This window comes from Salmo trutta, chromosome 4, assembly GCF_901001165.1.
Source record: "Salmo trutta chromosome 4, fSalTru1.1, whole genome shotgun sequence".
Lineage (NCBI taxonomy): Eukaryota > Metazoa > Chordata > Actinopteri > Salmoniformes > Salmonidae > Salmo > Salmo trutta.
This window is the reverse complement of record NC_042960.1, coordinates 61,387,724-61,404,356: the sequence shown is the minus strand read 5'-3', so window position 1 is coordinate 61,404,356 and position 16,633 is coordinate 61,387,724. Positions and strand designations below refer to the sequence as shown.

At 41.9% G+C, this 16,633-nt stretch overlaps 1 protein-coding gene across 2 annotated transcripts in view; it reads left to right on the top strand.

Annotated features, from left to right (window-relative positions):
• LOC115192777 (ATP-binding cassette sub-family C member 8) overlaps window positions 1-16,633 on the top strand; it is a 134,914-nt gene that overhangs the window by 82,054 nt on the left and 36,227 nt on the right. For both annotated transcript variants that reach the window (XM_029751629.1, XM_029751628.1), the window contains exons 17-19: window positions 9,923-9,955; window positions 15,372-15,413; window positions 15,726-15,824. In XM_029751629.1, coding sequence (XP_029607489.1) covers window positions 9,923-9,955; window positions 15,372-15,413; window positions 15,726-15,824 — 174 coding nt within the window. The remainder of the gene's footprint in view (window positions 1-9,922; window positions 9,956-15,371; window positions 15,414-15,725; window positions 15,825-16,633) is intronic.

Below are 16,633 nucleotides of genomic sequence, written 5' to 3'. Positions count from 1 at the left end.
GTCCACAGAGAACCAGGTAGCCATCCACAGAGAGTCAGGTAGCCGTCCACAGATGACTGACTGTTTACCTCTCTCAGTGATACAAAATGCTCTTAAATCGAATCAAATCCAGTTTTATTTGTCAGGTGCTTTGTAAACTAACAGTGCTTTGTAAACTAATAGTCTAGCTAGCTACATTTTCAGATATTACACGTTTCTAACAGTGAAATGCTTACTTACGGGCCCTTCCCAACAATACAGAGAGAAAAAATATAAATCTAAAAATAATAATAAGAGGAATAAATACACAACAAGTAACAATAACTTGGCTATAAACACAGGATGCCAGTACCGAGTCGATGTGCAGGGTTACGAGGTAATTGAGGTAGATACTTACTCAGTACATATAGGTACATATAGGTAGGGATAAAGTGACTAGGCAACTGGATAGATAATAAACAGTAACAGCAGCTTATGTGATGAGTCAAAAGAGTTAGTGCAAAAAGCGTCAATGAAGCTTTCCGGGTAGCTTTAGGTTAACTATTTAACTAACTATTTAGCAGTCTTATAGCTTAGGGGTAGAAGCTGTTCAGGATACTGTTGGTTCCAGACTTGGTGCATCGGTACTGCTTGCCATGCGGTAGCAGAGAGAACAGTGTATGACTTGGATTGCTGGAGTCTTTGACAATTTTTAGGGCCTTTCTCTGACACTGCCTGGTATAGAGGTCCGGATGGCAGGGAGCTCGGCCCCAGTGATGTACTGGGTTGTACGCACTATCCTCTGTAGCTCGTTGCGGTCGTATGCCAAACAGTTGTCATACCAAGGAGTGAACCAGCTGTAGAAGCTGTAGAACTTTTTGAGGTTCTGAGGGCCCATGCCAAATCTTTTCAACCTCCTGAGGGAGAAGAGGTATTGTGACTCTTTATGACTGTGTTGATGTGTGTGGACCATGATAGTTCCTTAGTGATGTGGACACCGAGGAACTCGAAGCTCTCAACCTGTTCCTGGGGGTGTGCTTGGCCCTCCTTGGTCTTGCTGGCGTTGAGGGAGAGGTTGTTGTCCTGGCACTATACTGCCAGGTCTCAATGTTGTCGGTGTTCAGGCCTACTACCATTGTGTTGTCTGTAAACGTAATGATAGTGTTGGAGTTGTGCGTGGCCACGCCGTCGTGGGTGAACAGGGAGTGCAGGAGGGGACTAAGAGCGCACCCCTGAAGGGCCCCCGTGTTGAGGATCAGCGTGGCATATGTGTTGTTGCCTACCCTCACTACCGGGGGTGGCCCGTCAGGAAGTCCAGGATCCTGTTGCAGAGGGAAGTGTTTAATCCCAGGGTACTTAGCTTAGTGATGAGCTTGGAGGGCACAATGTTGTTTAACGCTGAGCTGTAGTCAATGAACAGCATTTTCATGTAGGTTTTCCTTTTGTTCAGGTGGGAAAGGGCAGTGTGGAGTGCAATAGCGATTGTGTCATCTGTGGATATGTTGGGGCGGTATGTGAATGGGAGTGGGTCCAGGGTTTCTGGGATGATGGTGTTGATGTGAGTCATGACCAGACTTTCAAAGCATTTCATGGCTACAGATGTGAGTGCTACGGGGCGATAGTTATTTAGACAGCTTACCTTGGCATTCTTGGGCACAGGGACTATGGTGGTCTGCTTGAAACATGTAGGTATTACAGACTGGGTCAGGGAGAGGTTGAACATGCCAGTGAAGACACTTGCCAGCTGATCAGCGCATGCTCTGAGTATGCATCCTGGTGATCCGTCTGGCCCCTGCAGCCTTGTGAATGTTAACCTGTTTAAAGGCCTTACTCACATCAGCTATGGAGAGCGTGATCACACAGTCGTCCGGATCAGCTGGTGCTCTCATGCATAGTTCAGTGTTGCTAACCTTGTAGAACATAGAAGGTATTTAGCACCAACTCTCTGGTAACCTTTCCTGCAGTCAAATGACCAAAGTGCCCTCTAATGGCCACATGGGTGGAATGTTATTAATATGTTTTGTAATTTTAAAATTCATTAATAGGACCCATAGCGGCCATTGACGGCCTTTCTTTAAATTACTATAGCAGTCACGTACAGCCTTGTTTATCTAACAATAATATCTGTGTCAATATCGCAAAATGAAATGGCTAACAACCTGTTGTTGTATTTGTGTGGCTGTTGTCAGAAAGTGGAAACAGAGTATGCTCTTATTTGACTTTTCAAAGAATGTGCTGATCTATGGTGTCAAAAGTGATGCTAAAGTCTAGGAACATGAGGTAATTTGCCACATTTACAAGTGCAGTCTCAGTACTATGACGGGGTCTAAAACCAGACTGGAGCATTTAGTATACATTATTTGTCTTCAAGAAAGCAGTGAGTTGCTGTGCAACAGCATTTTCCAATTCTTTTGAGAGGAATGGTAGATTCAATACAGGCCAATTCCTTTTTATCATTTTCCGGGACAACATTTAGCTTTTTCAGGAGAGGCTTTATTGCCACTTTTAGTGAGTTTTTTACACAATCGGAGGATAGGGAGCTGTTTATTATGTTTAACATAGGAGGGCCAAGCACAGGAAGTAGCTCTTTCAGTAGTTTAGTTGGAGTAGGGTCCATTCGGCAGTTGGAAGGTTTAGAGGCCATGACTATTTTCGTAAATGTGTCGAGATACAGGATAAAAAAAACTTGTGTCTCCATTGATCCTAGGTCTTGGCAGTTCTTTGCAGACTCAGAACAAATTTGTTTAGTAGAAATATGCATATTTGAAGAGGAATCCATAATTTGCTTTCTAATAATCATTATCTTTTTGTCAAAGAAGTTCATGAATTCATCGCTGCTGAAGTGAAGGCCATCCTCACTTAGGGAATTCTGCATTTTAGTTAGCTTTGCGACAGTATCAAAATACATTTTTGATTGTTCCGTTTCTCTTCAATCAGGTTGTAAAAGTAGCCTGGTTGAGCAGCAGTGAGGGCTCTTCGATATTGCACGGTACTGTCTTTCCAAGCTAGTCAGAAGACTTCCAATTTGGTGGAGTATCATTTCCGTTCCAATTTTATGGAAGCTTGCTTCAGGGCTCGGGTACTTTCTGTATACCAGGGAGCTAGTTTCTTTTGGAAAATGTTTTTGGGTTTTAGAGGTGCATCTAGGGTATTACACAAGGTTAAGTTTAGATCCTCAGTGAGGTGATAACAGATTTTTGTACTCCGACATCCTTAGGTAGGAGGAGGGAGTCTGGAAGGACATCTAGGAATCTTTGGGTTGTCCGAGAATTTATAGCGCGGCTTTTGATAATCCTTGGTTGGGGTCTGAGCAGATTATTTGTTGCGATTGCAAACATAATAAAATTGTGGTATGATAGTCCAGGATTATGAGGAAAAACATTTCATGACTAGAAGCTCAAAAGACAAAATTGTAGTCATTTGTTTTTCTTAAATTGAAATTTGCTGTCATAAAACCGGTTGAAAGTTTCTATCGGCTGAATGAGCGACACCTGTTGAGCATGCCGACAGCGTTTCTTTCCAGAAGCCATGAGAAAATTGTCCGGCTGCGGGGACTGTGCGGGGGGATTAACACTACTACCTGGATTTAATGGTGGCACAGACACTGTATAATTTTTCCTACTCTTCAATTGCCCTTGCCTAATGATTGCGTCTGAAGCCGAGCTTGCGACTCTGCTATCCCCACCATAAGGCAATAGTTATCCTGTAAACAGGAACTGCAATGAGAAGGCATAATGTTACTTTGCTTTTTCGGCTGGAGAAGGTTCTGCAGATGTCCAGATAAAGCGTCCGGGGTGAAAAAGTGAAATTAAAAAAGTAATGTGAGGACAAAACTAAGACGTTGGTAAACTTGTTCAATACAGAGTTTGATTAAATGGTTATTAAGAGTAAAAAGCCAAAAAGTTTGGCAGGTAGCCAAGTAGCGACAAACAGCACGGAGACAATGCGGAAGTGCGTGTGTGTGTTGTGTGCGTATGTAGTGAATATGTGTGGGTTTTGTGTGGGAGTGTCACTGTAGTGTGTGTGAGTAAATGTGTATATGTTGTCTATATACAGTTGAAGTCGGAAGTTTACATACACTTAGGTTGGAGTCATTAAAACTACTTTTTCAACCACCCCACAAATTTCTTGTTAACTATAGTTTTGGCAAGTCGATTAGGACATCTACTTTGTCTATGATACAAGTCATTTTTCCAACAATTGTTTACAGACAGATTATTTCTCTTATAATTCACCGTATCACAATTCCAGTGGGTCAGAAGTTTACATACACGAAGTTGACTGTTCCTTTAAACAGCTTGGAAAATTCCAGAAAATTATGTCATGGCTTTAGAAGCTTCTGATAGGCTAATTGACATCATTTGAGTCAATTGGAGGTGTACCTGTGAATGTATTTCAAGGCCTACCTTCACACTCAGTGCCTTGTTGCTTAACATCATGGGGAAATCAAAAGAAATCAGCCAAAACCTCAGAAAAAAAATTGTAGACCTCCACAAGTCTGGTTCATCGTTGGGAGCAATTTCCAAACGCCTGAAGGTACCACGTTCATCTGTACAAACAATAGTATGCAAGTATAAACATCATGGGACCACGCAGCCGTCATACCGCTCAGGAAGGAGATGTGTTCTGTCTCCTAGAGATGAACATACTTTGGTGCAAAAAGTGCAACTCAATCCCACAACAACAGCAAAAGGACCTTGTGAAGATTCTGGAGGAAACAGGTACAAAAGTATATATATCCACAGTAAAACAAGTCCTATATCGACATTACCTGAAAGGCCGCTCAGCAAGGAAGAAGCCACTGCTCTAAAACCATCATAAAAAAGCGAGACTATGGTTTGCAACTGCACATGGGGACAAAGATCGTACTATTTGGAGAAATGTCCTCTGGTCTGATGAAACAAAAATAGAACTGTTTGGCCATAATGACCATTGTTGTTTGGAGGGAAAAGGGGGAGGCTTGCAAGCTGAAGAATACCATCCCAACCGTGAAGCACGGGGGTGGCAACATCCTTTTGTGGGGGTACTTTGCTGCAGGAGAGACTGGTGCACTTCACAAAATAGATGGCATCATGAGGAGGAAAATTATGTGGATATATTGAAGCAACATCTCAAGACATCAGTCAGGAAGTTAAAGCTTGGTCGCAAATTGGTCTTCCAAATGGACAGTGACCCCAAGCATACTTCCAAAGTTGTGTAAAAATGGCTTAAGGACAGCAAAGTCAAGGTATTGAAGTGGCCATCACAAAGCCCTGACCTCAATCCTATAGAACATTTGTGGGCAGAACTGAAAAAGCGTGTGCGAGCAAGGAGGCCTACAAACCTGACTCAATTACACCAGCTCTGTCAGGAGGAATGGGACAAAATTCACCCAATTTATTGTGGGAAGCTTGTGGAAGTCTACTCGAAACGTTTGACCCAAGTTAAACAATTTAAAGGCAATGCTACCAAATACTAATCGAGTGTATCTCAATTTCTGACCCACTGGGAATGTGATGAAAGAAATTAAAAGCTGAAATATATAATTCTCTCTACTATTATTCTGACATTTCACATTCTTAAAATAAAGTGGTAATCCTAATTGACATAAAACAGGGAACGTTTTACTTGGATTTAATGTCAGGAATTGTGAAAAACTGATTTTAAATGTATTTGGCTAAGGTGTATGTAAACTTCTGACTTCAACTGTATATATAGTCTATGTATATATAGTCTAGTGAATGTGCGCAGGGTCAGTTCAAGATGGAGTCAGTGCAGATAGTCAATTAACGGTACCTGAACTATTTAAAAGTCTGGCTATTTAGCAGTCTAATGTCTTGGGGGTAGAAGATGTCTTGGAGCCTGTCTGTCCAAGAGCCGATCATCCTGTACCATTTGTCGGATGGTTGCAGAGTGAACAGTCTATGGCTTGGGTGGCTGGAGTCTTTGGCAAGGGGTGTCTGTAGTGACGCCTCTAGCACTGAGATGCAGTGCCTTAGAACGCTGTGCCACTCGGGAGCCCTTGCAGTACCGTGTCAGTTGGCATAACGTGATAGCAACTTGCAGTACCGTGTCAGTTGGCATAACGCGATAGCAACTTGCAGTACCGTGTCAGTTGGCATAACGTGATAGCAACTTGCAGTACCGTGTCAGTTGGCATGATTTGATAGAAACTTGCCGTGTCAGTTGGCCTTAGTGGCCCTCAGTTGCTGTCTGTGTTTTTTGTCCTGCAGTCACAAAGACATTGATCCTCATAGCTCATTCTAGTCTTAACACCTCCTCAATACACTACCTCACATTGTTTGTTTGCTTTTTTTAGACTGGTAAACGGAGGGGGGAGGGGGATACCTAGTCTGTTGTGTAACTGAATGCAGTCAACTGAAATGTGTTTTCCGCATTTAACCCAACCCCTCTGAATCAGAGAGGTGCGGGGGGCTCCCCAGCACCCGGGGAGCAGTTGTTGTTGGGGGTTAACTGCCTTGCTCAGGGGACTCAGGGGTGTGTGTGTGTGTGTGTGTGTCATAGAGAACGGTAGAGGCTTCTAGTGGCCAAAAGGCCGTTTTACCATGGGCAGCGCCATTGAGGGCTTCCACCATGCTACCACTATTTTAAAGTAGTCAACTGGGTGGGGATTCCTATGGGTTATAGCCTCAATATGGGTTGTAGCCTATAAATATGAGTCCTCTATCTATCTCGATGGTGTGTGTGTGTGATACTGTCGGGTTCTTACATGTCAGTCTTCTGGAATGTTTGGTGACAACTGTGTTCCCTGGCTGTGTCCCCTCGACAGGCAGCCATTTTAAATCCCTGGTGGTGTGAAAACACAGAGTGTAGAAGATGCCCCTTGAGTCAGATGGTTTTCTATCCTCCTAATGGTTATGGTTAGGAATTAAGGCTGGGTAATCTGATACTGGATTTTCAGCTCTCACTTCTCTGGCTGTGAACTCACTTCATCAGAAACACTGACCCAGGAACATGTCAACTGGTCAAGGCTAAAAATACAACAGTAGTGTCTACTGGCCTGGGGAAGTTCAAACTGTGCCAGGAGTACTCAAACAGCTGTCTACTGCACAGCAAAATCAATGGTGTACATTTAACTCTGAAAGTGTTAAATATACACTATTTTCAGTGAACATATGAGTCCCACTGTACATGTGTTAAAATAACACTTTTGAAAGTGTTAAAGATTTAACTCTGCAGTGTTCTCCATTCAACTCTTAAAGTGCTCAAATTAACTTAATTGGGGTGTTTGATTAGCTCTACTGTAGAGTAATCACTTGGCTTAGTCCTGACGCTGTTACACGTTCTCAGTGTAAAAATGAACACCTGTAGTGTTATTGTAAATCATTTTGGGGAGTTGTTTTAACACTGTGTGGTGTAAGGCCTGATTTGCATATTTCCCAGGGTTCCTTTTACCCAGAGGGAATTGCAGTTACCACCCATGACTATATGTGTTAGTGACAGAGACATGGTTATTGAAATCATTCTTCTAAACTAACGGGACACCTGTCGACAACATCCAGTGAAATTGGAGGGCGTGCAATTCAAATAAATAATCGTAATATTAAACATTTATGAACATACAAGTATCTTATATTGTTTAAAAGCTTATATTCTTGTTATTCTAACTGCATTGTCTGATTTACAATAGGCTTTACAGTAAAGGCATACCATGCAATTGTTTGATGGAGCCCCACATCAACATATTTTTTTACATATTTTTCAACCAGCACAGGCTTCATAAAATTACAAATAGCGATTAAATAAATCACTCAAGATCTTCCTCTTACTTGCAATCCCAAGGGTCCCAGCTACAACATGAATGGTCGTTTTGTTAGATAAAATCCTTCTTTATATCCCAAAAAGTCAATTTAGTTGGCGCCATCAATTTCAGTAATCCACTCGTTCAACATGCAGACAAAGGAGTCCAAAAAGCTACCGCTAAACTTTGTTCAAACAAGTAAAACTACGTTTATATTTAATCCTCAGGTATCCTAAAATGTAAATAAACTATACTTCTTTCCGCATTAAATATTATGTTCAATAGAAAAGTAAAATTAGTAAGCGCGCGTCCTCTTCGTTGCGCACCAACAGACTGATATTGTACCGTGACTCTGTGTACAAAAACTGTAAATTCTTGCTAGTTTTTGAAGAAACATGCCTGAAACAATGAACAAAGACTGTTGACATCTAGTGAAAGCCATATGAATTGCAATCTGGGAACTGGAATTACATAGAACCCATAACTTTCCATTATAAGAGCCTGGGAGCTCAATTTTTTTATTTATTACTGGTTTGTTTTTTGCCTGCCATATCAATTGTGTTATAGTCTCATGCATTATTTTAACATTTCTACAAACTTCAAAGTGTTGTCTATCCAATGCTACCAATTATACGCATATCCTGGCTTCTGGGCCTGAGTAACAGGCGGTTTACTTTGGGCACGTCAGTCAGGCGGAACTGGAGAAAAATAGAACCTATCCCTAAGAGGTCTGTGGCTTTCACCAGGTGAGCGAATGCCATCATTAAAATGTATGACAATACATATATCACAAGGCCTTACTTTGATGGCCTAATTTTACCCAAACACAATTGTGTTTGGAAACCCCTGGTTTACAGGCCACATGAGGCCTGCAAGTCACATTATGCTGGCTTGCATGTGATGTGTAATAGCTATTGGAATCCAGTCAGCATAAGGCTGTCATACAGATGGAATGACTGGTAGGAAAGTTGATAAGAAGACTAACTATTTAAACTGGGACAACCATTTCAGTAACGGATGCAATAAATCAAACTAACTGATTGGATTAGTTTAGAAAATATATGCTATTTATCTTTGTGTAGCATAAGATTCATCAATCAATGTACATGCAAAACCTCAGATATTAAAGGTCCTGAAAAGTAATTCTGAAAAGTACTTTTTGGCCTATATGGCACATGGAAATCATAAGGGCGGTTATGATTCAAATTGAACCAGGAGTACTCAAACAGCTGTTTACTGGCCTGGGGAAGTTCAAACTGAACCAGGGGTACTCAAACAGCTGTTTACTGGCCTGGGGAAGTTCAAACTGAACCAGGAGTACTCAAACAGCTGTTTACTGGCCTGGGGAAGTTCAAACTGAACCAGGAGTACTCAAACAGCTGTTTACTGGCCTGGGGAAGTTCAAACTGAACCAGGAGTACTCAAACAGCTGTTTACTGGCCTGGGGAAGTTCAAACTGAACCAGGAGTACTGAAACAGCTGTCTACTGGCCTGGGGAAGTTAAAACGGAACCAGGAGTACTCAAACAGCTGTTTACTGGCCTGGGGAAGTTCAAACTGAACCAGGAGTACTCAAACAGCTGTTTACTGGCCTGGGGAACTTCAAACTGAACCAGGAGTACTGAAACAGCTGTCTACTGGCCTGGGGAAGTTAAAACGGAACCAGGAGTACTCAAACAGCTGTTTACTGGCCTGGGGAAGTTCAAACTGAACCAGGAGTACTCAAACAGCTGTCTACTGGCCTGGGGAAGTTCAAACTGAACCAGGAGTACTCAAACAGCTGTCTACTGGCCTGGGGAACTTCAAACTGAACCAGGAGTACTCAAACAGCTGTCTACTGGCCTGGGGAACTTCAAACTGAACCAGGAGTACTCAAACAGCTGTTTACTGGCCTGGGGAAGTTCAAACTGAACCAGGGGTACCCAAACAGCTGTTTACTGGCCTGGGGAAGTTCAAACTGAACCAGGAGTACTCAAACAACTGTTTACTGGCCTGGGGAAGTTCAAACTGAACCAGGAGTAAAACAGATGTCACAGTGAATTGGAGACTATGGGCAACAGAGGTCGGTTCAAAGATTAAAATTAAATTGTTTTATAAATTGGGCATTTAGTACTTCTGTAACTGCAAGAGTTCATAGTTTTAGATATATTGTCATTAATAATATTCTACCTTTTGACATTGAAATTACCTCTGTTTTTTTCTCCTCCCTTTCTATTGTCTGCAGCTGGCCCAGCCTGGACTCAGAGGGAGATGACAGGTATGTGAATGTGTTGAATCACAGGAACATTTACATAGTTGTAGGTGTAATCCAGGTCCGCGCAATATGACCAGGAGTCACTGATAAACAGCACATCAACATCAGAGTTACGTTTAGAAGGCATTTCCCAGTAGGCCATACACAGTGTTTATTTCTCTGGCAACACACTCTCTCTCTCTCTCTCACTCTCTCTCTCTCTCTCTCTCTCTCTCACACTCACACACACACACACACACACACACACACACACACACACACACACACACACACACACACACACACACACACACACACACACACACAGCAGGATACATTTGAATATGCAATGCATCACCGTCACAACAGCTCAACTTTCCATACATCAATGATATCACTCACAGCATGACCCACTCACACGCGCACACACACACCAACACACAGAAAGGACACACACGGCTGGTGTCCCTGTCCTGTCATTGGATAATCCCTCTCTCTGTCCTGCTCCGCTACTTGCTCTAATAAAACACTCAACTCTGTACTATGCTAAGCTGTTTGTCTATGTGCATGCGTGCATTTGTGCGAGCATGCTTGTGTGTGCACCTGCTGGCAGAATCCAGGAAACATTCTCTGGTCTGATGAAACCAAGATTGAACTCTTTGGCCTGAATGTCAAGCATCACATCTGGAAGAAACCTAGAACCATCCCTATGGTGAAGCATGGTGGTGGCAGCATCATGCTGTGGGGATGTTTTTCAGCGGCAGGGACTGGGAGATTAGTCGGGATCGAGGGAAAAATTAACAAAGCAAAGTACAGAGAGATCCTTGATGAAAACCTGCTCCAGGGCGCTCAGGACCTCAGAATGGGGGTGAATGTTCACCTTCCAACAGGACAACGACCCTAAGCACAGAGCCAAGACATCGCAGGAGTTGCTTTGGGACAAGTCTCTGAATGTCCTTGAGTGGCCCAGCCAGAGCCGGACTTGAACCCAATCGAACATTTCTGGAGAGACCTGAAAATAGCTGTGCAGTGACACTCCCCATCTAACCTGACAGAGCTTGAGAGGATCTGCATAGAAGAATGGGAGAAACGCCACAAATACATGTGTGCCAAGCTTGTAGCGTCATACTCAACAAGACTCGAGGCTGTAATCGCTGCCAAAAGTGCTACAACAAAGTACTGAGTAAAGCGTCTGAATAATATGTAAATGTAATATTTCCATTTTTTTTGTTTTATACATTTGCAAAATATCTAAAAACCTTGTTTTTGCTTTGCCATTATGGGGTATTGTTGTGGATTGATGAGGATTATTCTTTTTTTTAAATCCATTTTAGAAAAAGGCTAATGTAATAAAATGTGGGAAAAGTCAAGGGGTTTGAATACCTTCTGAATACACTGTATATGACCATACACAAGGAATGTTATCAATATTTACAGTAATATATAAAAACACACAATATTCAATTAGGATAAAAAACTATAGTTTGGACATTTTGGAACTATAAAAACATTTTTAAGTCGAACTCCTCGTTAAGACCAAGAGGAGACGTGTTGAGCCTGTGGAGCCAGAAAGATTCACTTTGAAGAAGTTTCCTCTGTGTCCCCTCCCTGGCGTGACATCTTGATCATTTCTATTCCAAATGAACAGCAACCGTTTTTTTTTGTCTCACCTGTCCATATATTGCTGCAGTGCTCACTGATCCAGATCTTAAGGCGTCTATGGGTTTTCCCTATGTAAGTCAGACCACAGGGACATTTCAACATGTAAACAACATTGGTGGACATGCAGGTAATCAGGCTTTTGATTTGAAACCTTTGTCCTGTGCGGGGGTGGGTAAATTAGTCACATTTATACTTGAAACTGTATTGCGCACCATTGGCCACATTTATAATTACTATCTGGAATCTTGTCCAAGAAAGTTTCCTATTTTTCAGGTGGATAATCAGAGTTGACCACAATGTCTCTCACGTTTTGGGTTCTTTTAAAGACCGTACATGGGGGATATTTAAAGATACATTTTAATTGTGGGTCAATATCAATAATGTACCAGTGCTTCCTGATATTGTCCTTAAATACCTTCCCCAATGGTGCATATTGGGTGAAGCATGATGGGACACGTTCTGCTTTTTTAAAAACTTTTGGTTTAAGGCTTTCCTACCCTTTAAAATTATCATTGGCATGTTTTACCCAATTGTCTTTGTACCCTCTTTCATTCAACTTTTGTGTGAGGTCTGTGGTCTGTCTCTGGTAAGAAGCATCAGAGTGGCATATTCTTCCGATGCGGCTGAGTGGACTTACTGGGAGAGTTTTGATAAGTGGACATGGATGGAAGCTGTCACCTCTAAGGAGAGTGTTCCTGTCTGTAGGTTTCCTATAGAGATCTGTAGAGAGGGAGGTTTTGTCCTTAATAAGCATCACATCAAGACCACCAAGGTTATAACTGCTAACCTGTGGTTGCTCTGGTGCATCCCAGATGATGTGTTAGATATTAGATCGTTAGATATTTTAGGGGATGTGGTTGTGTATGAGGTAGTGTCAGAAATATAATTAGTGTACACTTGATGGGCAGCAGTGCATAGTAGTTCAAAAGGGAAATGAGTGTGCATCTGTACTTCTTCTCTTTGAGGCAGTGCTATATACAGCCTGTAAACCATACTTTTAGACTCTTTCTACCACTTCTTATAATTACTATTTTGTGCAGGGACTGGGAGACTAAATCAATAATGAAGTTGTATCATTCCGATCAGTTATCATCATCATATCTTTGAATTACATGTTTTTTATCCAAAGTGATTTTACAGCTCATGCATAATGTGAGTTATTAATAAATCTACACTGTAGACCGTAGACTGGTATCTGAGCTCAGTGTCCCACATGAGACCTCACCACAAGCTCCACGTACGGTGTTATTAGGTAAATGTTCCCTCACTGCTACACCTTACTTCCAACTTCAGGTCCGAATCCTTCAGGTCCGAAGTGAAATTGTTTTTTAAGTGGACATTAGGATTCTCCCCTTAATCTCCAGGGACCACTCCACCTAATCCACTGTTTAATCACTCACAGCAAATTATCCAGTGTTAAATGTCATGTCATGTTAACACTATCATGTTGATTTAACACTGGACCAGTGTCTATACGGGTTCACACTTTCCACTGTTAAATTAACACTGTGCTTAGTGCTGACGCTGTTACAATTTGTCAGTTTAAGGGAATTAACACTTTATACTGTTTTGTAGTAACACCTCATAGTATTTTTAACCATTACGCAAAGAGGTCCGTATCACTTGACAAGGTCACTCATGTTGGATTAAACATTACATTAACAAGTCTTGTACTGACACATTCTTATATACACTTTTACAAAGACTTCAGGACTAGCAGCAGACATGCTCAAACTTGAATTAACATAACCATAGACCACTTCTACTCACGGGAGGCCAAAACGAAGTAATTAAAAACCACGCCCCTACTAAGCCATGCCTCTAATATAATTTCCTAGTGTGCCTTGGCTTTTTGAGTAAATTGTAGAGTTACCACTAGTGATGTTACTTTTGATACCGGAACTCTGAGGTATGTGTCAAAATCGCTAAGCATTGTACTTCAAAGCAGTGTGCCAATGCATGTATCATTTTGGTGTTTCTTCGAACAACCACCTGATTGGTTTTCTATTGGTTTGGTAGAAGACAAAAATGCTACGCTGCTCACATGCTACAGGGTGTGGGACGTCATCTATAATAATTTGCCTGCTCTAAATTATTTTGACCAGCAGGTGCCACTAGTGTACACTGTGTTCAAAGCCTCGAGTAACAAACCTATTTTTGACACAATTGGCTGGAAAACCTCAATGCTTCAGTAAGCTTCATTTCCCCCTGACTAGTTACCACCCATGGCTATATTTGTGAGATAGAGACAGTTGTTGAATTCGTTCATTTTCAGTCCTGTGGAATTCACCAAGTGAGTTCCTAGATGTATATTATCATTACACTTGAACTCTTTAGGACAGTACATTAAATATATCACAATTGTAACGCCCTGGCCATAGAGAGGGTTTTTTGTTCTCTATTTTTGGTTAGGCCAGGGTGTGACATGGGTGGGCGTTCTAGGTTTCTTTTTCTATGTTGGTGGTTTTCTTTGTTTCGGCCGTGTATGGCTCTCAATCAGGAACAGGTGTAGATCGTTGTTGCTGATTGAGAGTCATACACAGGCAGCCTGTTTTTCCTTTGGGGTTTGTGGGTGAATGTTTTCTGTTTAGTTTGTATCCTGACAGAACTGTGGCTGGTCGTTTTTTGGTTTCGTTTTGTATAGTGTTCATTCGGTCATTAAACCTTACAAGATGAACACATCCTCTGCTGCACCTTGGTCTCATTTCAACGACGGCCTTTACAACAATGCCTTAGTTTAACAGCCAAGTTTTACCCTAACACAGTGGTGTTAGGAACCCCTTGGTTTACAAGCCACATCAGGCCTGACAGTCAAATTATGATGACTTGTAAAGTGACGTGTAATTCCTATTGGAATCCAGCTAGAATTAGGACATCCAATAGTTGAATTTTTTAGGCAATGGCTGCAGGATGAAGTTGGTGAAGAGCAACTGCAGAAACTTAAAGTCGACTGCAGTCAAAATTTCATGAATATTGAACACATGACTTATGTAAAGTTCATGCAGTTGACATGTAGACCCAAGTCGGACAGTTTTTGTCCCCATAATGCAACACTTTGAAAGCCAACGATGGTCACTTGTCACGTCCTGACCAGTAGAGGGTGTAGTTGGGTCAGGACGTGGCAGAAGAGAAGTGTGTGTTTTGATTGTTTCGTTTATTTTGGCCGTGTGACTTCCAATCAGGGACAGCTGTAGAGGGTTGTGGCTGATTGGGAGTCACACATAAGTAGCCTACTTTTCATTTGGGGGTTGTGGGTAATTGTTCTTGTTACAGTGTTTGCACCTGACAGGACTGTGTTGGCTGTCAGTTTATTGTTTTTGTAATTGTATAGTGTTCCGTTTTCATTAAATATATCATGAACACTAACTCCGCTGCATTTTGGTCCACTCTCTCTAAAGACAGCCGTTACATCACTTGACAAAAGTGAGCTGCTCGAACGCGCCCAATATGTCACAAATGCACCAAGACACAATAACAGAGTACATACATCAACAGCAAATCTAGGCATCATGTATTCAGCTTTTCTCAACAACTCCTCTATACTCAGTGTGTCAGAGCACCCAGTTGATGAGTCTGCAAACAACAGGAAGTAATACAAAGGTTTTTTTATTTATAGACACACTTAGATCTAATGATAGATGTTCTTCTACTGCTCATGTAGGGCAACATGATGGCCCTGTTTTGGTTTGTGATGCTGACTGTAGACATTACTTGGGCTAACGATGTGCGCGTGTGTGTATGTGTGTGTGTGTGCATGCGTGCGCATTTTCCATTGCAGCCCCACATCAGACAAAGATGCTGCTGGTGATGGAGATATCCAGTAAGCACACACAACATGATTCCTCTCACCAGATGGTCACTATGGAGATGCTGTATCACTGTTATCACAATATAAAACAATACAGCCAGTATCTAGTCAATACAGTGAATTAATTGCCTGCAAGATAATACCTTGCTATTCCATTGTTATTGAACAACACCGAAAGCAATCCAAAACCACTTTACCTCGCTCGTTGCAGACCTTGTAACAAAGTATAATATGAATACATGACAACAGCTACTTTGGATGATAGTAGTGCTGTATCCCTGGACAGGAAGTGTTCAGTTGTTGACACTGTGTTTATCTTGGCAGGAAGAGAGGCTCTGTGGCCTACGCTTCCCAGAAGCCCTGGCTGCTCAATGCGACGCTAGTGGAGAACATCACCTTCGAAATGCCCATGATCAAACCCAGGTGAGACTTGATTATAAACTACTTGTAAACCATTAGAACAAAAGTGAAACATGGTATCTACACTGTAACAAATGTATGTAAAGTTACAACAAAAATGTTAGCTACTGGAATTCTATAGTACAGTACAGTAAAGAGTGATGCATTATGGACCCCCAAGGCCCAAGTGTTACTTGACCTCTGATTCAGGCCATTTTGCCCTCGCACCCAGCCGCAAACCCCCACCCGTGGCACAACACCATATGTTTCCCCTGCCACTGGATGGGCACTGTGACACACGCTTTTTTTTATCCTAATGACAAATGGTTTCCCAGAAGAGCAGGAAGCCTGTGTTTATGGTCCTATCGCCTCTCTCTCTGGGCTTAATGGGCTAGCTGCAGAAAATATTATCTCATGGAACCCTGATTTCTCTCTGTTGGTGTGGAGACGCATAAAAGAGTAGTGTTTACCTACTCACACTGGTTACTTTTCTCTCTCTCTCTTCCACTCACTCTCTCCTCTCTCTCAATTCAATTCAATTTAAGGGCTTTATTGGCATGGGAAACATATGTTAACAATGCCAAAGCAAGTGAACTAGATAATAAACAAAAGTGAAATAAACAATAAAAATTAACAGTAAACATTACACTCACAAAAGTTCTCTCTCTCCGTCTCTGAGAACAGTGGTTGAGCAAGCGCTCTTTTTCTCTCCCTCCCTCCCCCTCTCTCTGTTTCTCAGAGCACAGAAGCTGATCGTGGACACAAGAAATATGTAACTAACTTTGACGTTTTTGCAGAGGAGATCTTAGTCGTGCAGTTTTACATCTAACTAA